This window comes from Myotis brandtii, unplaced genomic scaffold (genome assembly GCF_000412655.1).
Source record: "Myotis brandtii unplaced genomic scaffold, ASM41265v1 scaffold630, whole genome shotgun sequence".
Classification (NCBI taxonomy): domain Eukaryota; kingdom Metazoa; phylum Chordata; class Mammalia; order Chiroptera; family Vespertilionidae; genus Myotis; species Myotis brandtii.
Window position 1 is genome coordinate 1,784,095 of NW_005370412.1, and position 22,707 is coordinate 1,806,801.

The window sequence follows — 22,707 nt, forward strand, 5'->3', positions numbered from 1 at the left end:
TTCCATTTTTAATTTTTTGAGGAAACTTCATACTGTTTTCCCCAGTGGCTGCACCAGACTGCATTCCCACCAGCAGTGCACGAGGGTTCTCTTTCTCCACATCCTCGCCAGCATTTGTTGTTTATTGATTTATTGATAGTAGTCATTCCGGCAGATGTTAGGTCTAGTTTTTATTTGCATCTCTCTGATAATTAGTGACCTTGAGCATTTTTGCATGTCTGTTGACCATTTGTATGTCCTGTATGGAGAAGCATCTATTCAGGTCCTTCGCCCATTTTTTTAATGGGATTGTTTGTATTCCTGGTGTTGAATTGTATATTTATATATTTTGGAAATTAACCCCTTATCATATATATCATTGGCGAATATGTTCTCCCATTCAGTGAGTTCTCTTTTCATTTTGTTGATTTTATTTTTGCTGTGCAGAAGCTTTTTAACTTGATGTCGTTGCATTTGTGTATGTTTCAGAGTTTCTCTTACCCTCAGAGACATATCAGTAAAAATGTTGCTACAAGAGATGTCTGTTTTACTGCCTATGTTTTCTTCTAGAATTTTTATGTTTTTGCAACATATATTTAAGTCTTTTGTCCATTTTGAATTCAGTCTTGTGTAGTGTAAGTTGGTGGTCTGGTTTCATTTTTTTGCATGTGCCTGTCTAGTTTTCCCAGCACCATTTATTGAAGAGACTATCTTTACTCCATTGTAGTCTCTTGCCTCCTTTGTTAGATATTAATTGACCATAGAAGCATGGGTTGATTTCTGAGCTCTCTGTTGTGTCCCATTGATATATATGCCTGTTCTTATGCCCATAGCAGGCTGTTTTGATTACAATGGCCTTGAAGTATAGTTCACAGGGGTCTGTGGGTCCCATCTAGAATCCTTTTTCCTGGCTCCTTGTTAGAGTATTTAAAAAATGAGAATTCTTGTGTTGACTGGCCCAATTTCCATGGTTTTAAGTGCTCTTACTAGATAATATCTGAGGTGTTGTCATGCCTATTTGAAAGAATAGGAGACATGCTTTTTTAAAACAATTGATCAAGATTTTTAACAATATAGACTATAGTTTTATCACTGACTACCACACTGGGAAATTTTTAAAGAGAACTGGCCAAAAAGTTGGCCCTTGACTTCATTCTGCTACAGGGCAGAAATGAGCCCACCTGTTAATTCTGTGTCACTCACTAATGATGCCTGTGTATATGTTTAGCTTTTGCGACTTTTCAACATGCTTAAACCGCCCCTCCACAGTAGCCCTATAAATTAGGTAGTGCAGCTGCTATTAAGGCCACTTAAACAAGGATGAATCTGAGACATAAACAGATTACTTCAGTTGCCCAGGGTTAGAGAATAGCAGTAGAGCCACAATTAGAACCAAGTCTGCTGAATTGCAGTCCTTTCTATTAGAGCACAAAACTCCTGTGAAGTGTTCAAGCTCTGCCACCAATAGTAAATGGCAGGTACTGTCATTCCCTCCTCTCATTATCGTGTACATTTACAATTACTCATGTTATTTCAAGGTATTGCATGAGATATCTTGAAAAGCCTCATAGAATTTCATAAATTGCTAATCAAAAACTCACTAAATCTTTTAAACCTACTTTAACTGTGTCTCTAATAAAGATGAAAGAAGTCAGCCAGCTGGCCACGTATTGTTATCTCTTATGCTTGTCAGGTAGAAGGGTAACAACCAAAGTATAATATCTGGAAGCATATCTATTATATCTTTTTTTAATGTTTCAGCATTTTCCAGCTAAAAGGTTGCTATAATCCAGTGAACCTTTCTATTAAATAGGTATTTCTTAGCTTCCTGCCAGGTTTAACTACTTGGCTATGGGTTATTATTCCGTGTACATGGCATCTCTGAGGATTAATGAACAAGGCGTGTGACTATAGCAAAGCTGAGTTTGGATTGCAGGAGGGATTAGTGCCCAGGCTAATATATGCTTCAGTTGAACATGAAGACTTTTTAATGTTTATTTAATGTTTATCAGCTGAAACATGAAGGCTTTTTATCAAACTTCAAGTCCCTAACAGATCCCTTTATAAATAAATGTTTATCACAGAATAAACGTGTAACCCACCAGCCACAATTTAGTAATGAAAATATTGCATTTAAATATTTATAAGTGAATTTCAAATTCCAATTCCTATGGTGTTTTGGGTCAAATGCTTTAATAGAATTTATAATACTATATCTGATCAATTCTTTTTTTTTTTTTTGTATTTTAACGTATCCAAAATTGGTTCTTTTACAAACAATGGCATGTCAAAGTTGAATTGGCAGCATTTTTTCCTAGTGATTCATACATAAGCTAACATACCTTACAATCAATACATCTGAACTTCAATGACATGACAGTAATTACACCTTAATTGTTTTTTGTCTAAAGTTTTACATATGTCTCCTTTTTTTTCCAATTGCCCCCCACCACCCCTGTGTTCGTGTCCATTGGTTATGCTGATATGCATGCATACAAGTCCTTTGGTTGCTCTCTAACCCCCCCCCCCCCCCCCATCATTTGTCTCTGGATCTATTCTTGTTCATCAAATAATGTTGATCAGTATATCCCACATATGAGTGAGATCATGTGATATTTATCTTTCGCAGATTGGCTTATTTTGCTTAGCATAATGCTCTCCAGTTCCATCCATGCTGTTGCAAATGGTAAAAGTTCCTTCTTTTTTATAGTGGCATAGTATTCCATTGTGTAGATGTACCACAGTTTTCTAATCCACTCATCTGCTGATGGGCACTTAGGCTGTTTCCAAATCTTAGCTATTGTAAATTGTGCCGCTATGAACATAGGGGTGCATATATCCTTTCTGATTGGTGTTTCTGGTTTCTTGGGATATAGTCCTAGAAGTGGGATTACTGGGTCAAATGGGAGTTCCATTTTTAACTACACCTTACTTTTATACTGGACTTTATAGGCAAGCATGTTAATTGAACCTCACAATAATTATAAAAGCAGAAATAATTGGTATTTTCTCTATTTTACAATGGCAAAGAAAAACTCAGAACTGATAGGAAAATGCCCATCTTTATATAGACTTTTACACAGAATTGAAATGATCTCCCAAGCCTAGTGATACCAAGTTCAAAAGTTTTACACCATGTTTCAGGATAAGCTAAAGTGCAAACAAAAGCAACCACACTCAAAGGTGCATTGTTAAACCTCTTAATGGATTTTATGTATGCACATTGGATTTTCTCCTTAAAACATAAAAAGCCTTCAATGCAGTCTTCTGTAATCATGTGATTTGAAAAATTATGACAGTCGTTACTGGGGCTTTACCTTGAGCAGCTTTAATTATTTTAATAACCATTCACAGTTCCTTCATCAGAGAGATTTTGGACCACAGTATAGTGATTATCAGACTGATGGGGAAAAGCTCCCTTGTTATACTTATCACCTAACGTTTATTATGTGCCGAGTGTGATCAATTTTTTACATATGCGTTAATTGCATTAAAGCACTGAACAGGAAAAGCTATTTAACCTCATCTTTATTCACTTATCCTTGAAGTAGTCCTGTCATGCTCCTCCTCGAAAAGCAGGACGTAGTGGCTTGAACCTTGTATGGATCACCATAGTTACTGGGCATTCGTGACATTTTATTCCTTACTATTTTTACTTTTACATATAAATTCTTCAAAACTTTCTTTCCTGTGTTTTATTATATCGTTTTTTCCCTTGGCACAGTTATAAAATGAATGTCATTATTTTACATCTTTTACTCTCCTTTTGGGACCTGTGGACTGGAGTCATTTCCGAGGGTGCTGTTCCTTCCTGTGGCAATAGGAAGCTTCCAGCCCTGGGAGCCAGAGCGGGGCGTTCACAAGGTACGTGCCAGTGTATACCCAGCACAGACGCTTCCTTGCTGATATTCTTCCGACACATTTAGAAGGAATGAACCTGAGTTTGCAGTAGAACACTGAGGTTAAAAACCCAGTGGAACTATTCAGTGATGGCCCCATTAACTCGTTTGCCTCATGGTGGAACTCCGGGCACTAAGGGTGGGTTTCTCTCACATGTGGGAAAAGGACCATTTGAACCTGACACTATGAAGGCCGAGGCTGAACATGGGGGCAGTGAGGCCTGAAGGAACAGAGGGGTGACTTTCAGTGGGCTGCCCTGGGCTGCAACAGCCAATTCATCACCCACACTGCAGTCAGGATTTATTTTTCCTCTCGCTTGTGTAGCAGTGCCGGTTTCCATTTTAATACTTAGAAGGTAAGTTCAGTTGATGGACACTTTGTGTAATAAAATACTCTTTTAAAGTACGTGCCCACATACACACACGGGATAAAAAGTGGCACCACCAGGGCCGGTGGCTTTCACGGAGTACATTTGTAGAGCCCAAAGCTTAGACCTGGATATGTTTATAGCACTTTAGCTCCGTTTGTGAGTTTGGAACCCTTCCAAAAAAAGAAGAGAAAGACATATATTATTGTTTATAATCTGCTTTATTCCGCCAAACCTTGACTGAACAGACCTGTGGATTGCTGTTTAAATCCCTCAGTGCCTTTAACTACCGATGGGGAAAGTGGTTAATGCGCATTCTAAACGAAGCTTGGCATCCACTCAGGGAAACCACTTTAATTGAGAAGCATTAAATGTTAAAATGATTCTAAAAAAAATAATAGAGCCAGCACACATATTGAGTATAAAAGTCCAGGCCCATCAGTAATATAGCTCTTGGTTCTCATATTCCTCTAGCCTGAGTGAGCTTAAGCCCTGCAGTTGACAGGTGTCGAAAAAGCAACTCTCGATTCCCGAGGTGGCTGTCTGCGGGCGGCTACCCATCCGTTGGCAGTGAGCAGACAGTGGTCAAGGGCTCCACGTTAGAGAAGGGGAGCTGGCAACTTGACAGATGTTTGTTTTTCTGGAATAATAAGCTAGTCCCAGGTGACTAAAATATGAGATTTAACCCCAAAGTCCTTGCCTGGACTTTCCATTGCTGTGCTGGAGCCATCTGTTGAAACCTATTTACCATTTTAATGGCCTTTTTTTCCCCCTTTTTTAACTGCTTTATTTCCAACTCCAAGTGTGTGTGCCAAGACTGCTCTTTGGGGTCTGTATTTTATCTTTCAGGAAGCAATTCCCAGCCTTTCCAAAATCCCCAAACCCCTCCCAGGCAACAGGAGATCCTGGTCCAGGGTTGGCAAGCAAGTGAGAGAAAGATAAATCTTTTAAAAACAGAGAACAAAACCTCTCCCCCAGCTTCAGCGATAGCAGTTCCTGGAAGTTCTGGCCGATGCGGTGGTTACTAATAACCCAAGGTGTGCGTCAGTCACGTGGCAACGTTTCTGCCCTGGGAGCCCCTTCTGTGGGAGCAAGTGCACTGTCGGGGACAGCCTGTGACTGGTCCATTTAATTACAGAATAACATCCCAGTTAATAACATGCCTACATTCAATGTCTGTGTTTAATGGGGGAGAGGCCAAAGGAAAGGGTTCTAAAGGAAAATCCTGAAATCACATTGGACAAAAAGGAGAGAAGAAAAGGAAAGAAAAATTTATAAAGAAGTGTTACAGTCAGTAGCCCACTCCCTCCGAAAGGGGGTGATGTACTCTCCCAGGGCAGGTGCAGATGATTTGAAGACCTCTGTTTAATAGTTTGGATGGATTCTTTTTATTACTCCTTTTAGAAAGATGGTAATAAGTTTCCTCTTTCTAGTGATTTGGCCCCATTTTATAAACATTGGGTTTTTTCTCCCTCCTAACACAGTATTTCCTCAGCAGCAGTGGTAACCATTGCTTGCTTCTCTGGGGCAGCCGTGACCCACACCAGCACCCGACCAAGCGCCACCGCTCACTGCTCGCTGCACATCCAGCAGAGGACCAGAGGGAAGGCGAGGATTTATTTCCAAATGACCAAACTGAAATAGCATCCGTCTAAAGAGGTATGGCAAAGGGATGCAACCATTTTCTGTTTAGACTGTAAAGGACAATTTTTAAACTATGTCTCAAATAGCACATCTAAGGAAATACATTTGAGGATCACCTTTTAGGATTTTTACTTCTAGTTTGACAATTGGTTAAAATTTACAACATACTGACTTACCTTTGATCTTCTTTTGCTCCTTTTCTGACTTTGGCTGAGTGGAATCCTGGCCCCAAGGAGAAAGAAGGCAGGGCAAGCAGTGCAAACACTGACTGTTGTGCCTTCCTCAGTTCTCCTGAGTTTGAATTTTATTTCATTCTTTCTGGCCGGTGATTTCTTTCCTTTATTCTTGTTTAAGCAGTTGTCCTTCTGAAAAGGCTCTGTCAGAGAATCGTGCTCAGGAGCTGGTCTCCAGTGACCGAGCCAGAAAGAAGGACCCGATCCTCCCTCCCTCTGTGAGCTGAGAACTTATTTGATAATTCCAAAACGTTGCTACTAGATTACTGTGGTGGGATCAGGGTGCACTAGAACACCAAGTGGAAACATTCCAATGAACCGTCAGCCTGATACACTCAAAGCAACTGACAGAGTTTGGAAAACAAAGACTCAGTAGAGACAGCTTGTGACGAGGGTTTGAGAATAGACTACAGACATGGTGTGCAGTGTTAGAATCAATAGCCCACTGCATGCACTGGCAGAACTCTCAAGCCCCATTATGAGTTCTCGGGAATACCCAGATAAGTAATCAAATTTAGTAGCAACAGAGGCCTTCATAGCCACTTGGCAAATTTCCCTAACAACCACCCAAGCGACTGAGCAAGGGAAGAAACAAAAGTCCTCATGTGCAGCACCTCCTTATTGCTCTACCCAAACTCCCCGCTCCCATTGGGTGCTCTCGTCTTCGCCCTCACTTGCACCCAGTAAGGTCCTTCTGAACCTCAGCCTTCCTTGGCACATACCCAGTAAGGCCTTTGCCTTTCTCAGCCTTGTAAAGTATTTACCACAGGAGATGACTCGGCCAGGGACCAGAGCAGAGATTTGGGTCTCCACGAAAGACCTTTAAGCCCTCCAAGAAGCTCAGTGGAGGTCCTGCCTGGGAAGGTACTGCCTTTCCTGTTTAACTGGGTTGACTGTGGGGCACAAAGTAAGTCTAAAACTTAGGAACTGAGTCCCGACAACCTGGTGGCATCCTTAGACTGAGAACTGAGGCCCAGAGCCCAGCCTCATGCTTTGTACCTAAACAAGCCACACAAGATGTGACAGTTGTCACTACCACTGTCTGAGGAGTCTCAGAATACGTCCCCAAGTGCTCCAGGTTAACTAGTAACTAAAGAGGTGATGGATGAGTTTTCTCTGTCGCTGCTGAGCCAGATGCCATCAGCACTAACCAGTAGAACTTTCTGCAGTGATAGAAATGTTTGATATTTGTGTCCAAATACCATAGCCACACGTAGCTCTTGAGCACTGGAAATATGGCTAGTGTGAGGGACTGAAATGAACTTCGTTTCACTTCATACTAAGCAGTTTAAATGTAAATAGCCTAGAACATGGCTGTAAGAGAAATCGGAGAACTCTAACCAACCCTTCACTGAGCAGTTCTGGTATTTATGGATGTAAGTAGTTCTGGCATTCGGAGTTGTACTTCGGGTTTTCTTCTGGTGATAAAAGGGTCCCATGTCAGCACAGCTTTGCATTTGATTTAGGTCAAGAGAGAAAACTAAATGAAAACTAAGACACAGCTTCTAAAGAACATCCATATTTATTTAACATAGTTTTACCATACACATCTCATGCCAACACACAGGAGGCATATACAAACAAACGCACCAGCTTCAGTTCCAAAGTCACATGGCAATAAATAAGGATGGGTGGGTCCTTTTTTTTCTCTTTTTTCCTTTTTTTCCAGCAAATGAGACTTCATTTCTTTTCACTGTACAAAATGTACACTGGGAAGGGTGAGGGCAACAATCCAGAGCTTAGGGGAGCAGGTGCTTTGAGGTCTGAATGCAAGTTCAGAGCAGCATCTGGGATCCTGCAGCCCCGAACCTGCCCATTTGGCTGCACGCAGTCCTCGAGTGAGGGAGTACAAATGATTTTGTCTCTAGGTGGGCAGCAGTGAGAGTGGGGGTGTCCTTCTCTGTCCACCTGAGCTCTGCCTCCCTAAGCAAAGGAACGCTTGGCACACCTCCAGACCTGCAGCTGTCTCCTCCCAGAGCTAGCAGCATGAAACTGTGCTTTCGTGGGCCTACCAAGCAGAGTGTGGGTGGGATGACTTTGCTGAGCTCTCTCTTTTTGGCTCCTGTCACTGTGGGAGACAGTTGGAGCAACTACTGCAAAAAGGGCCAATTGACCAATCCAAGAAAGAGAGAGCCAGTGATGTGCTTTTTATTTCGCTTTCAGCGTGCCCAGAGCCCTTCAGCAGCAGGCAATAAAACAGAACTCATTTCCGCTTAATTGGATTTTTCTTCATCTCACGGGTTCCAATTTTTAAAGTGCAATGTTTAAAAATGAGCCTCCTCAGTCCTTCCAGACCCTGCTGGCTGAAGAGGTATGGTCATCATTTCCACAGTTAGAACCAAGTTGTCAGTAGTGGCATGTGGGAGAGGTTGGAAGGGAGAGTGGGTGCTGGACGCACGGTTGCCCATAACACAGCTTTTGCTCAGCTGAAGCCTTCAACCCACTCCAGCAAGGAGGCAGTTGTTTCAAAATAACCATCTTGAGCCTCAAGAGGTGGTCGTATCTTTCATATCTACAGATTACTTCTTGCAAAGTGAACTTAATTATGAAGATTGAATGGCCCTCAATTATCTTATTAGATTTCGTGTTTTGCATTGGCAAAAAAAAAACACACACCTTAAAAACACAGCTAAATGCTTTTCTTTTTGTTGTTTTTTGGTGTTAATCCTCACCCAAGAATATTTTTTCCATTGATTTTTAGACAGTGGAAAGGAGGGGGAGAGACAAAGAGAGAAACATCAATGTGAGAGAGAGACATCCTGCATGCGACCAAGCCTGCAACCAAGGTACGTGCCCTTGACCGGAATCAAACCCGGACCCTTCAGTCCGCAGGTCAGCACTCTATCCACTGAGTCAAACTGGCTAGGGCTAAATGCTTTTCTTATGCCTTAATTTTGTCCTCTTTCCCTGACATTTCACTGTATTAATTTGCAGGAATAATATTATCAATATGGTAGTTGATTTGCACTTTCTATTATATTCTTAACTATTAGCTGAGGCGAGAAAAAGAAAGCACAGAGACAGAAAGGAGTTTGCCTCAGGTGGCACAGCAAGTCCCTGAAAGGGCCAGGACCAGTCTTCCCAATAATGTGATTTAACAGGTGGGCTGGCTTAGCTTTGCATCGGGGATTTCTTCTGTGGTTTTATTACTCTTTAAAAATAGAGATTCTCCCATAGCCCCGTGTGTCCCATTTTTGCTTATACCAGCTACTACTGGAAGCTTAGGTGTTGCTGGGTTTTTAATTATTTTGCTCCTGAATTCAGAAACTTCCTATCCCAAGGTCGATCAGCCAGGTGCTCAGATGAACGTTGCTACTTGTAATTGCTCTCTTAGAGCCACAGACAGATTCAAATGATGTAAATTGCTCTAGAAGGTCTTGTTTCATTTTTCAAATGTGTCTGTGTCACTTTAGCAAGAGAGAAAGCAGCTCCCAGGAGGCACCTTATACCTCAGTCACCGCTGAGCAATGGAGGAGGCTCTCAAGGTACGGTGTGTGCTCACCATCTCCAGCCACAGAAGAGCCAAGGAACAGTCTTGGCACGCAATGGCTCACTGGTGGCACCAGTCCTCTAGAATGCTAACTGCACTTGCAAGGAGAGCCACTTAGAATCTGAGGCCTGGCCTGGCTGTGCTTCTACATGGAGCGCCAGTGTTTGCTGCTCTCTGGGAGGAGGCTCTGGGGAACTCAGCTCTCCCAGCTTTGTGGCCAGTATAGCTAGCCAGCCCCACCAACACCAAAGCAGCCCACCAACACCAGCTGCCCCGCTCACTGAGTTCTCAGGAGACTGTTATTAGCACGTTCTCCAACCATTGAATAAGGCATGAGCTTGATTAACTTGGATACAAAACAAAAACTGCTCAACTGATCTTAAAGAAACAGTGCTACCCAGAGGGCCATGTTCCTTGAGTCTGCTGCCCCTGGTAACCACCAAAAGCAGGCAGTACCTTGAGATCCCAGGAGCTCCTACGCCAAGTAATGGAGCTGCGACAGTGGTCTGGGTGGGACAGTCTTTAACTGGTTCATTGCCCAACACAGTCCTCCTGTGCACTGAGAGCTGCCTGCTGAGAACAGTATGTTCAAGAACCTGTCCTCCCAGAAGACTGCGGCACGTGCCTTTCTTGTGAGTCTTTATTGCCATCCCCACTGTTCACTGTATTGGGAATTGTCTGGGCTTCACCCTCTGGCATCCCTAATCCTGGAGCCTCAAGAAGAAATCCTGCATCTGCAGGACTCCCCAAGCAAAAATCACGACAATTGCAGCCTGTCGGAAAATAAGGGTCCACTACAGAACTGATCAGGGAAAGGTGGCCTGAAGGCTGACCCCAGGAATTTACTGATTATACAGTTTGAAGAAGCTTAACTGCCTGTAGTTTAGTCCTCAGAAGGCATTTGCAGAAGATGCAGGAGCCAAGGAGGAAGGTTTATTTCTTCCTTGAGTCTACCTAGCACACTCTTAAATCTTTGCGGCCTTCAAAACGTGACAGACATGAAAGAAAAGGTGGTTAGGGTCTTGGGCCCCATCACTTCACGTGAAAAAGGTAATGCCTTTCTTACCCTTCCCTACTCTGCTGATCTTAAGAAAACAGGAGGCCAGAGAAGTAAACCACCATTTCCCAGGGGACGCATAAATTCCCCTGGCTAATTTCCAGTGTGCACATGGAGAACCTCCTGCAAGGTTGAGGGGTGGTGCATTAAGTAGGAGCCACGGCACCTTCACCACGGTATGTCCCACCAAAGTGCAGTCTGTCACAGGGCTGGCAGCTCACAAAGCAGGGGTTGGCCTTGCCCTTGCCTCGGGCTTGGTGATGTGCTATTGAAACCCATAAGCTGAGTCTGCACTGCCACTGGCTGGAGAGCTCCCCTTTCTGAGCAAGTGCAGGGCTGGAGCACCACAGCCTGGTGTGAGGCCAGCCAGCAACCCAGGGAGATGCAGCCCAAGGACCACTTGGAACTCTGACAACTTTAGGGCTGCTCCTTAAATGATTGCTCCCAGCCAAAAAGCATTGCTAGTACTTGGAAGAGGCCAAGACTGTCCTCCAACTGAGTCAGCTAGCACAGCAGAGAAAGCTCTCCTTTTTAAAGGGCTAGGGAGGGTTGGCTGTAGGTGGGTGTGGACTTGCAAACTCATCTAAACCAACTACCTCAAAACAAACTCACAATATCATTTCCCCTGCAGGAGCGGGGACTCTGGGAGACTGGCATCTGCTGATTTGGCTAAATGGACTACACGCTTGGAATCCAAATGGGTCTACAAATGTTCTCACTGATTGTCTTTCTGGTCTCTCCATATTTTAGCTTTGATCGTTGTGTAAGCCACAGCCTGTCTAGTGGAATAAGTGATATGAGCAAATTAAAAAGGCACATTGTGCTCCAAGGGGACTCGTCGGGCAGTCGCTGTGATGGTCCAGGGCCACTCAGCTCCAGCCTCAGAGTCACCTGCAACGAAAACCACTTCTTGCCATCAGGGATGGATTCAGTGATGTTGATGGGACTGCTCACAAACCCCAACTGACAGATATTCTCTGGAGAGGGAAGAGGTCATTCTTCACAGCAGAAGAGAAAGGAGGGGCATGTCTCTATATCAAACTGTGGCCATCAAAGTTTCTACTGACCTTTAGTAAGTGACCTTTTTTATTTTGAAAATTAAGGTTTGATAAGGGTGGTTCAGAAATCACTTTTCTTATATTTAAGGGCTGTGACGTCACCAGAATCTCAGTTCTGGCGAGAGCACTGGTGTGGGAAGCATCTCATGAGACATACCAGTTGGAGCAGAGTTCCCTAAGGCCAGGGTGGCCTCACAGTTGCCTCCTGCTGCCAAGCACTGAGCAGCCAAAGCCTGTAAGCAGGGTGGGGGAGGGAGCATAAGCCAGCACCCTAGCGCTCTAGGCTCTGCGCCCTGTGCTGTTGAGAGGAGGCTGCTCCCCCACCATTTCCCCAGGAAAACAGCACCCTAGTGCGGTGACCTCCTAGGGATCAGCAGAGGACTTCCATTGAAAATAATGGAAATTCACATTGGTGCGCATTTGATCCTAAAAAGGTAAGTCTCTTTTGATCCTTGAAGATATTCTCTCAAGCCAGAAGGACAGGTAGGGTGGGGAGGACAGATGTTTAAAACGGAGGATGATCCATTTCATCGAGCCAAGAGGCTGGGCTAGTTGGAAAGTCGGGATAGCCTACACTGCTTCCTGTGGAGATGTCAGAGGTGGGCCCCCCAGCCATGGCTCTCAGCGTCTGGCTCACTCCCTGCCCTGCATGCGCAATGATGCCCAAATTACTGTCCACTGTGTAATCCAGCCCATTGAGCAGAGGAGCGTGGGACGGCAGGGACGATATGGAAGATGGAGACTGGGGGATTCCATAGGGGCTCCCATCCCTCAAGTCCTGATAGGATTGTCCTGTCCCGTCCATGGAGAAGCTCCCATTCATTAACTGTCCACCTGTAACGTCCCCCACGTTGCCATAAATCCTATTGGTGTGGCCAAGTTCTGAGAGAATTTGATCCTCTGTGGACAAAAGAACGGAGATTTATTGTCAGCTAACAGGATTCCAATGTTCCTGTTCTTTACAACCTAGGTAGGAATACACCCGAGGATGACAGCTGCCAAGCAGGGATCAAACACCACTGTGTCAGCCCGAGACTGACCCACATCAAGGGAGGGAAATAGAAGAAACACCTGCAGAGACTAAATTTCTGGGACCCAAAAGTCTGGACAGTGTTTGGTGAGTGTGTTGGTCCCATGTCACTCATGAACTAAGATACTCTGGCTACACTGAGGAAACTCCGTGCTGACAAGATTTAATCTGAAAGCTTTCAGGCTAAGTAATGTGCTTGGGTTGGCTGGTTGGGAAACAAGCAGGCCCATATGGTAAGGGTAGCTGAGGACCACTCTTAGACATGTGTACACTGTTCTTCTGGTCTACTTGGGAGAGATTCAATAGCAAATGACTTAGTTTGTCTAATACAGTCTTCACTGGGGCCAGTGTTGACTTGATTAAGACAAATGGACCTTGTTTCTTAGAGAATTTCACTAAGGGGATCTAACAGGATCTTTGCCACCTGGAAGAAGTCACCTCTCCAACAGAGGTGGCCGTTTTAATCTTAAGAAATACATAAGTACCCGGAGAGAGCAATGATATGTCACCCTGGGAGCCCACCTGCACCCAAAAGAAAGGAGCTACAAAATGAGACCTGGCAATCCTGTATGTTCCCGACATGGATTCCAGCAGCTCAAATGAGATGAAGTGGCTTTCCTAACCCTGCCAAGAGGGCTAGGAGGTGAGCATGAGGCCCTTGAGCCATCCCGGAGCCCCAGGACAGACCTCTAGGCTGAGCTACCATCCCCTCAGGTGAGAAGCTTGTTCTATCCTCTGCCCCATAGACTTCTCTATTCCCCACCTGGGCCTGTGCATCAGTTCCTATCCAGGCTCTTTAAAGGGGCAGGAAGGTGAAAGCTCAGCTTCACCGTAAAATGGCCAGTGTTTGGCCTTTTGCATATACCTGTCATCCCAGAGAACCAGGGCTCTCTGAGGGAGCCACAGGCTCCCCGTGGGGACAATCGTCCCTTCCAAGGCTAAACATCTGCTGGGTTTTTCCCAAACACATCCAGAGTCATTTGTGTTCATTGACTCCCCACAACACCACTGTGAGATGGGCAAGGATGTGGTTATTCCCTACTTATAGGTGGGGAAACTGAGGCTCAAAAAGTGATCCATGTGACAGAGCCACAACTGGAAACCCAATTTCTGACCCCAGCTCTGAGGACTCGGGCTAGGAGAATAGTTACGGCTATTTGCAAACAACATAAGGACTCAAAACACAGTCATTTGCAATTTTGCTGATGCACCAATTTGAACTTAGCGCATGCTCCAAAGCATTTGTGCATGGGCGGGGGCAGGATAAAGTGCGCAGAGGGGAAGGGATTCAGAAGTGAGGCTGCTCCCCATCTCACATGCACTCACAGTAGTGATTTCCCAGGGCACAGGGCCTGAGGAGCATGTCCTCCCCATCAGGAGTGGAGAAAGGGGTCACTAGGGAATCCTGGGAGGGAGCCAGGGCCCCTGCAGAGGGGCTGAGGGCACAGACTGAGACCCGGCTCTGTTCACAGGTGCACAGGGTGGTGAGGGAGCCCCAGTCAGCAGGAGGGGAGGCCTTGGGGCTCACGGTGCTAGGGAACCAGCTTGCACATCTCAGCAGCAGAACTCTCTCGTTTTCTTACAGGGCCACTCCATGTTCCCCCACCCATTACTGCCAGGGGCAGTGGGGAGCCTGTGTCCAGGAGGGAGTTGTCCAGGCCTCAAGAAAATCCCTCCTGGATGTCAAGGATCACTGCGCCTCGCCCCTCCAGCCCTGCTCACCTCGGAAGCTCAGCTCACTGTCACTAACCCCACAGTCCTCTGCAGAGCTCTCCTTCTCCTGCTTGCTGCCGCCCCGGCTCCTCTTGACACTCTTATAGAACTGTCCCCAGCGGTGCCGTCCTGCGTCCTTCTTCAGGCGCTTCTCCTTGGCCCTTCTGTTCTGAAACCAAACCTGCCACACAAGCACAAGGCACACATTCGGAGGATGCCCACCCCAACCCCACAGCCCCCAGGTGGCTGGAGTTCAAGGCCACAGGAGTATACTGTGCCCATGGCTCCCTTTGCCTGAGCCTCAGATATCTCCAATTTGGCAAATTCCCCAGGATCATGGCCCCAAGTCCCCAAAAGGATCAGTGACACGGTATGTATACCACTCCCATGCCTTCCCATGTAGAGGGCACAGACTGGCCCTGGGCCTCCCAGGAGTGTCACTGGGCCCCGGATCCCTAAGCGGCAAATGAGTACTGGGCCAGGTAGCTGGTGTCTCACCTGTACGACCCTCATGTCCAGGCCCGTCTCTGAGGACAGCTGCTCCCTCACGTGCCGGGCAGGCTTGGGAGAGTTCTTGTAGGCATTCTTCAAGGTCTCCAGCTGCTTGGCTGTGATGGTGGTCCGGGGCCGCTTAGCTCCTGCCTCTGAGTCATCTGCAATAAAAACCTTACTGGTTGAGTTCAGCCCACCTGAAGCTCCTGGGTCTTGTCCACCTCCTTTCCTCACATGTGATCTTGCCTGCTATGGGCAGAACAGTGGGGAGGCAGAGTGGCGTGGCCCACTCCTGCACCACAGGCTTTCCGAAGTGACTTAAAAGTAAGGACACCATTGTCCCCCGTCCGGCCTCCCTGTCCCCTCCCATCAGACTGGAAGTGTTCCATTCCACGCATCTCCTGTCATGCCCAACACTCTGGTGGACTTCCTTGTGAGTATGACCGATGCTGTGAAGGTGAAGGAGCTAAAGTCTGGGTTCAGGGCTGTCCCACATGCCCCTGTCCCTCCCTCCAGGGCCCCTTGCAGGGGTGGCCCACGCATTCACCAGTCATCTACAAATGTTCATAAATTATGGGCCAGAGCCCACCACCCAGACCCCTCCCTGGAGTCCTGAACCCAGAGTGGAAGGATTCCAGAGCCACTGTGGCAGACACAGGAAAACCTCCAAAACTCTACTTAATTCTGTTTTAGAGAATCAAGCCTTCTGCCCATATTTATAGAGATGCCAGCATGATAGCAGATATCAAATAGTGCACTTTTAAAATACCTATACAGTCTTTATATATAAAATCTGAAATAGTGAAACCACCAAAAAATTTTAATTCATTGAGAATTGCTTACTGTCAAAGTAGGCTGCCCTAGTGAATTAGAAATTGCTCTCACCACAACCAGATGGCAGTGCCCCTGGGATACGCCCTGTCATCCTGGCTGGTGGGCATGGCTTCTGCACTGCTGTCCACCTGCACAGGACCTTCTTCTTGCAATTACGGGGACTATTATGCTGTTATTTTAACATTCACTGTTATTATAATTTAAAATCTTCTTTATATCCTATAATAATGTCATCCAAGTATTCATTAAGTAGTGGTGGCCGTGCTCATGCTGAAAAATGCACCCAAAAATCAATAACTTTGGTACGGAAGTTAAATGTGATAAAAGGCTATGAAGAAGGCCAAGCAAGACCATGATACCCTGGGCTGTTAATTTAGGAGAGAGCATTCTACGAGGTATTAGAAACAGTGCTGAGAAAATAAAAAGTAGCATTAAGGCAAAGATACATCTCACCGGTTATGGATTTATGTGCTCCCAGAATACATCCCTCCCTTACTTCTTACATTAATTCCTATGGGAAAATTAGCCTTAAAATAGGTTAGTTTTGAATTATTCAGGGTCTCTTAGCACTTGTCCCTGGCACAAAACACAACCTCATCATATTGAAAATGCAGATATCCAGGGTGGTAAAACAAATGAACAAAATCATTCACACTAAAGTACAAACAGCTGATATCAGATCCTTTGTGTAGCACAAGGGAGGGAACTGTAAGCCTGAAAGAGGGTGTAGCTTAGCAAGGAGGAATTAAAACATAAAAAGAGCCAAATGTCCCAGAGCAGACAAAGTTCCCTGCTGCCCTCAGCATCACCCCGAATTCACAGGATGGATTGGCATGGCCCCAGCTTCACTGCCGGCGGAGACAGAGGAACCCGTCAGAACTATGTAGCCTTCAGCTCCTTGAGAACCTAAGCAGATCGCACCTCCCTGTTCGCATTTCTCCTCCATGCTGGTCTCACCCTCACTTAACATCCCATTCTGCATGCTTTCTCCTATTTAAGCTCAGGAAACAGCCCTATGTGGCAGGTGCTATGGTCCCCCCTGGAGAGCTGAGAAGGGACCCTGACTTGAGAGTGACCCAGCAGTGAGGCCCCCAGGTTCTGAGGCTAAATTGCATGTCTTTCCATGGTCCTGCGGGTCTGCTTAGTGTTAGCTCCTCCCTGCACCACCGGCAGTGGAGGACGCCAGGCCAGGTGTGCTCGGGGCCCGAACGAGGCCTCTGACAACAAGCCGGCCCCGGGGGAGGCCGTGCAGACTCGGTATCTGCTGAAGGGCATCAGCGCTCCAACGGCAGCTTGGGACCCGCAGTCCATCTGCTCTGATGGTTTATCCCTGACAAGACGCCCTAATCTTCTGTGACATCATAATTGACTTCAAAGCAACAGCATCGAGTGAGTTTTAAGGAACCAGAGCAGATAAATCCATTAAAGCAAAGAGCCTAGAATGGGCTTACAGAGGCCCCAAAAAGAGAGACTGAAGGCCTGTACACCCCAAAAGGCCGAGCTGGGGGTGGTGGGAAGAGAGAGAGGAGGCCCCTGACTCAGCACCCCTTCCCACCTTCCACCAAAGCCAGGCTCGGCTCCAGCCGGCTAGCCCCGAGATTACCTCTGCCTCCTCACCACCGCACACCCTTCATTTCAAACTGCATATACAGAGCAGAAAACTAATTTCCCCATGTAGTGATCAGATCTCTATGACGTGTGTGGGGGCCCAGGAAAGCTCTAGAAGGAGATACACTGTTGTTGCTATTTTTTTCTCCATCAAGCCCAGAGCTGTCAACAAGAGCCGCTTTCCACAGCGATACCCTGAGCTGATAGAAATCCTAGTCAAAGGCAAACAACCTTGGTGTTTTGTGAGTTTGTGCATCTGAGATGCCCAGGTTGGGTTTGGCCAGATGCCCTATTTGGAGCCAGTGGAGGGCACACCCCCTGTGGACACAGCCATGTGTGAGGAGCCCAAGGAGGGCTGCAGGAGGGGAGTGTTGGGCTTGGCCTTCCTGAGGGGAGCTCGGAGGAATGGGGGTCCAAGCCCAGTCTAGGCCCTGGAAAGGCTCGGGGCTGCCCCAGAACATGGCATTGGAGGGCAGGAGCAGCTGCTGCCCATCTGCCCACGTGAAGGCAGGTTTTCCAGGTGTGAAATGCTGGGCCTGACATCAATGTCAGCCTGGGCTTCTGCTGCAGACCCTGGACAATGACTCTCAGGAGGCTGGGGAAGGTGGGGGCGGGGGGGAGTTCCGCGGCTGAGTGTGGACACTGGCTCAGTAAGCACTTGGCTCCTGCATCGGGGCTTCAGGAGACATGAGGGGTCCTCACCCCTAAGTCCTTACCTCATGAGGGGAAATGGAGCACAGCTGACTGGAGTCCAAAGTGATAGGCCAATAGGTGCTGAGGTAAGTATGCCCCCCAATATACAAGACCAAGGAGTACGCCCAAGTGTCCACTGTAGGCGGAACACCCTCCCAGCCCCGCCCCAGGCAGGAGCCACCCAGATAATGACACGCGGCCCCTGGCTGCTCCTGAGCCCAGTGTGGACGACCGGTGCACTCACTAACCATACTTGCTTAAAGCTGCCATGAACCAGCAAGTGCTAAAGCAGTGGTTCTCAACCTTCCTAATGCCGTGGCCCTTTAATACAGTTCCTCATGTTGTGGTGACCCCCAACCATAAAATTATTTTCGTTGCTACCTCATAACTGTAATTTTGCTACTGTTATGAATCGTAATGTAAATATCTGATATGCTATATGTGTTTTCCAATGGTCGCGACTCACAGGTTGAGAACCGCTGCGCTAAAGGACTGGGGATGTTGAGAATTAACTCCCTGTTGAGATGTGGGGCGGATCTCAGGAGGCAGGTGTGAGCAGGGCTCTGAGGGACTCAGAGGGCCCAGCCTGAACAAATGCCTGGAGGGGACTGCAGGGCAGTGCCACCTACCGTTCTGCTTGGCCGTCTCATAGTCTTCCTTGCACACCAGCCGCCCATCCTCCATGAGGTAGAACTCATCCCCCGTGGCCAGCTGCCGGTTACAGATGATGCAGGCGAAGCAGTGCAGGTGGTAGACGAAGTCCTGCGCCTTGCGGACCACCTGGGTCGGGGGGATGCCCTGCTGGCAGGCCGTGCATTTTGTGCCGAAGCGCCTGTCAGGACAGCATGAAAGGATTAGGGCACAGGGGGCTAATGGTTTCCTCCCATTTCCCATCAGCCCCTCTCCTGGACCACCCAGTGCTTACCATCTGGTCCCCCAGCCTCTAACTGACCTCACTGCTTTGTGTCTGAGCTCTTTAACCACAAAATAAAGGGGCTGGATCAGAACTAGTCTCTCCAGTGCCTTTCAAAAGCTGACATGACACCCCAGGGCTCCAAACTGTCCACCCATCAATTCACCCAACGGAGGAGTGTCTATGTCCCCTGCGGGCAGGCCGTTTCACCCTCCGCCTCCTGGTTTCTCCAACTCTGTGGTGAGGCCTAGAAGACCAGCCCAGGGGCCACTGCTGTGCTCATACTGGTGAGCATCAGGCAGCTGGAAAAGTTCCTCTTCCCGCGCTCCCGCAGGAGGAGCCCGTGTGGCAGGGAGAGAGCACGTGCATGTCCCCCCTGGAGTGCCAGGCACTGCACTTGGGCAGCAGAGCAGGGCCCTCCCCTCCCTCTCCTGCCTCGCCCCTCCATCCTGCACAACCATACCTCCTCGCCCCCGTGCCAGCCTCCATCCCCTTCCCATGCACAGCCCCTGGGATGTGGTCCAGGGTGGGCCCAGAAGCTGCATGTTCATATCCCTGTGCCATTCAGGGCAGGGAGTCTCTGGCTGGAAAATGCCACTTCCGACTCCTCCCTGGTCTACCCCTCTCCGGACCAGCACTGAGGCAAGAGGAAGGCACCTGCAGCCACTCTGGGCCCAGTTAGGAAAGGAGGAGATGTATACAACAGCCCATCGGGGGTCCTTTAAGCTCCTTTCCCCATTCTAGCCACAGACACACAGGCCACACGAGCAGCCATAGAGGTCAGCAGGGACTTGGGGGCCAGTACAGACATGGGCGATGGAGGGGGCCACTCCGCTACAGGTGAGCCTCCCCCGCTTCAGGAGGGAGGCGGGAGGGGTGGGGAGGCAGGGGCAGAGTTTAAAACAGCAATCAACCTAATTATTCATGACATTTCACACAGCACAACTTTATCTTCTTCAGGATGAAAGACTTCGCCTAATGGATCTGGGGAAGGTTTGATTTTAATGGTCCTTTTAACTAATGCTTATAGGCAGCCTGATTTCCCCTGAAAGGACAGTACATATTTCATCCACATTAATACCAAATAAATTAATTATGGTCATGGCTATCATGATGAATCCCAGATTAATGCAGAATGATGGGTCTCTTATGCAGTAATGATACCTGCTGGGGGCTGAGGGCCTGGAGCAGGCGAGCCAGCTGTGGCTTCAGAAGTCCCCCTCCCAGGACATGTCACAGAGAGAATTGGGGGGGTCTCTAAGTCTAGATGGGTAACCCTGAGAGAGCCAGGAGTGTGGCCCAGGGGACTGCTCTTCTGAGACAAGGTCTGGGAAGGGTGCTGGGGTGTGAGGGGCTGAGGCGTTTGGCTTGGGAGGACTGCAGAGCTCTGAGCTCCTGGGATGGCTCAGGGTTTTCTTAGGGGCAGGAAGGGGGTGCATGGAGCAGGTCTCTACAGCGAGCAGGATGGGGCTCTTCAAACCATCCTCAAGTTTTCCAAAACTGTGCATCCAGAGAGGGACTTGGGCTTCCAACAGATTCTCAAAGGGGTCCAATCCCGAAAAATAGAGTTAGCATTTGTTGAATCATAAATCTGAGAATAAACAAGCATGTTTTCAGAGGATATGCACAGAAATGGCTAAATGTGAGCATGGAGAACAAAGTATACTATCAGTTCTAGACAGTTCTGTACCTTCCAGGACACAGGTGAGAACCAGGCTTCTCAACACCTGCCATCTAACCACATTGCCTGCATTCAAAAGGGAAGCAGGCAGGCACCGGCTCTATCCTGTGAGTGTGTGTGTGTGAGTGTGTGTGTGTGTGTGTGTGTGTGTGTGAGAGAGAGAGAGAGAGAGAGAGAGAGAGAGAGATATTGGGGGAACAGAGAGGAAGGAAGCCTGTATAGTATGTGTTCTCAGAGCATGTTTTCAAAATGCCTATCGTGTTTGTATCCAGTCCAGGCCAATTCTCAAAGCAGGTGTTCAAAATAACAGGAGCCCTTGCGCCATGCTCACTGCAAACCCTAAGTAAAGCACCCAAATCCAGGTGCGAGCGCCGCGGCAGAGCAGCTCCTGAGAACCGGACTTTCCAAAAGCAAGTCTTCCCTGCAGCCAAAAGATGGAGGGGCAGGGGCTGAAGGGGGCCTGTGGGGAGACTAGGAGAAAGGAGACCCCCCCGCCCAGTGGCCACCCACAGACAGAGCGGGCCACTCTCGCCACCACAAGGCAGACAGTGGCTTTCGGTAACCAGAAACCCAGTTGACACCAGCGCCCCAGCGACGTGAAAGATAACGGGGTATAAATTTAATCTACAAACCGACAGTGATTCATGCGTGAGGGTGGCAAGTGCACAAGAAAAATGAAAAATAAATGGACTTTTCCACCAGCGTTTTTAGCAATTGAAGCAATTTTCCTGATTGTGGGATTTATACCGACGGTAAGTGGAAGTTGCTCCTTATTACCTTGCTCCTCTGGAGCACAGCCAATGGGACCCTCGGCGAGGGGACTGCGTGCTCTCCCTCGGCCCACAGGGCTCCCCGCACAGCCCACCCTGAGGGGCACCCGCCCCCACTCAGCCACTGGGCCCGGAATAAGGTGCCGTCCTGTGGGGCTGTGTGCCCGATGAAGACACTGCCTCTGTCTCCAGCTCTCGGACCAGCCAGTCACCACAGCCCGGAGAGGCTACACAACTTCTGGGATGGGCATGAGGCGGCCATGGTTAAACTCCCTGGGCTGTGAACTTGGCTGCTTCACAGAAGCAATAGTCTAAGGACGGAAGGAAGCTGAGGTGGGGGCGGAGCTGGACACTGGCCAGGTAAGAGGCTTCCGGGGATTTCCCAGGCAGTCCCCCTGTGTCCTGTCACTGAGCACCTACTGTGTGCAGCGCCCTGCCTACTCGGGTGCAAACCACACTGGCCTCGCTCAGCAGGACCAGCACCCTGGTCAGCCCTGCCTGGCCAGGTGTCGGGAGCCCAGGGGAAGCTGCTGGAGCTGCTGCGTCACTTCCCTCCGACCAGCATCACTGGCCATTCTAATGGCCCTGCCCAGCGTGGAGTCGGCAGCAAAGACCCACTGACCGGGAGCATGGATGCACGTATGTGTGAATGAATGCCTGAACTGCTCAGAAAACACATCCGACGCACTCAGAAGGATCGACACTCAACATAACCGTAGCTCCTAGCAAAAGCTTTCCTAAGAAAGGACTTGAACCCCGGGTTGAAACGGGGCCTGCGGCGTCCTAACACATAAACTTTCCCAGGCGCTTCGCTGTCATCCACGTTCCCGGGTGCTCTGCCTGGAAGGTGATGCCTTCCAACAGCTGAGGAACAGGCTCGGGGGGCGGTGCCGGCCGCAGCTCACACAGGCAATAAGGGTCTGAACTTGGTGCTTCTAACAGCATGGCTAGCACACGGCAGGCAGCAAAGGCAGCAAGCATCCACTGAAGACGGCTGTGGCACCCCAGTGGAGGGGCCCTGTTCCCCTCATGTGTCCCCAGCTGCTCAGAGCCACTGATCAGGAAGTTCCCAGGCCTGAAATTTAGGGGCTGCCCTGGGAGCCTTCACCTCTGGGGTGTCTACCCCAACACCCACGGTCACACCCCACTCACCACCTTCATGCTCCTACCACCCAGTCAGGAGTGAGGGACCTGGGCCTGCTGGCGCAGGGAACGCACCAGACATCACTGTGACATTCAGGGGCT

At 48.2% G+C, this 22,707-nt stretch overlaps 1 protein-coding gene and 1 long non-coding RNA gene across 7 annotated transcripts in view; one reads left to right on the forward strand and one right to left on the reverse strand.

Moving 5' to 3' along the window:
* The first annotated feature begins 2,850 nt into the window (after positions 1–2,850).
* LOC102247423 lies at positions 2,851–14,488 on the forward strand. Of its 6 annotated transcripts, XR_001359427.1 has the most exons (6): positions 2,851–3,843; positions 5,731–5,905; positions 11,591–11,742; positions 11,817–12,162; positions 12,699–12,845; positions 14,344–14,488. It is a non-coding gene; the product is annotated as an uncharacterized LOC102247423 (long non-coding RNA). The 6 variants fall into 6 exon arrangements; XR_001359429.1 differs by lacking the exons at positions 2,851–3,843; positions 5,731–5,905 and adding an exon at positions 8,871–8,909 and having other exon boundaries at positions 11,421–11,742; XR_001359428.1 differs by lacking the exons at positions 2,851–3,843; positions 5,731–5,905 and having other exon boundaries at positions 8,946–11,742; positions 11,817–11,963; positions 12,064–12,162.
* Positions 12,171–22,707, reverse strand: part of LHX4 (LIM homeobox 4) — a 40,015-nt gene continuing 29,478 nt past the window's right edge. The window contains exons 3-6 of the mRNA XM_005880232.2: positions 18,728–18,930; positions 14,970–15,124; positions 14,481–14,652; positions 12,171–12,628 (exon numbers count right to left, since the gene is read on the reverse strand). Coding sequence (XP_005880294.1) covers positions 12,234–12,628; positions 14,481–14,652; positions 14,970–15,124; positions 18,728–18,930 — 925 coding nt within the window. The 3' untranslated portion in view covers positions 12,171–12,233. The remainder of the gene's footprint in view (positions 12,629–14,480; positions 14,653–14,969; positions 15,125–18,727; positions 18,931–22,707) is intronic.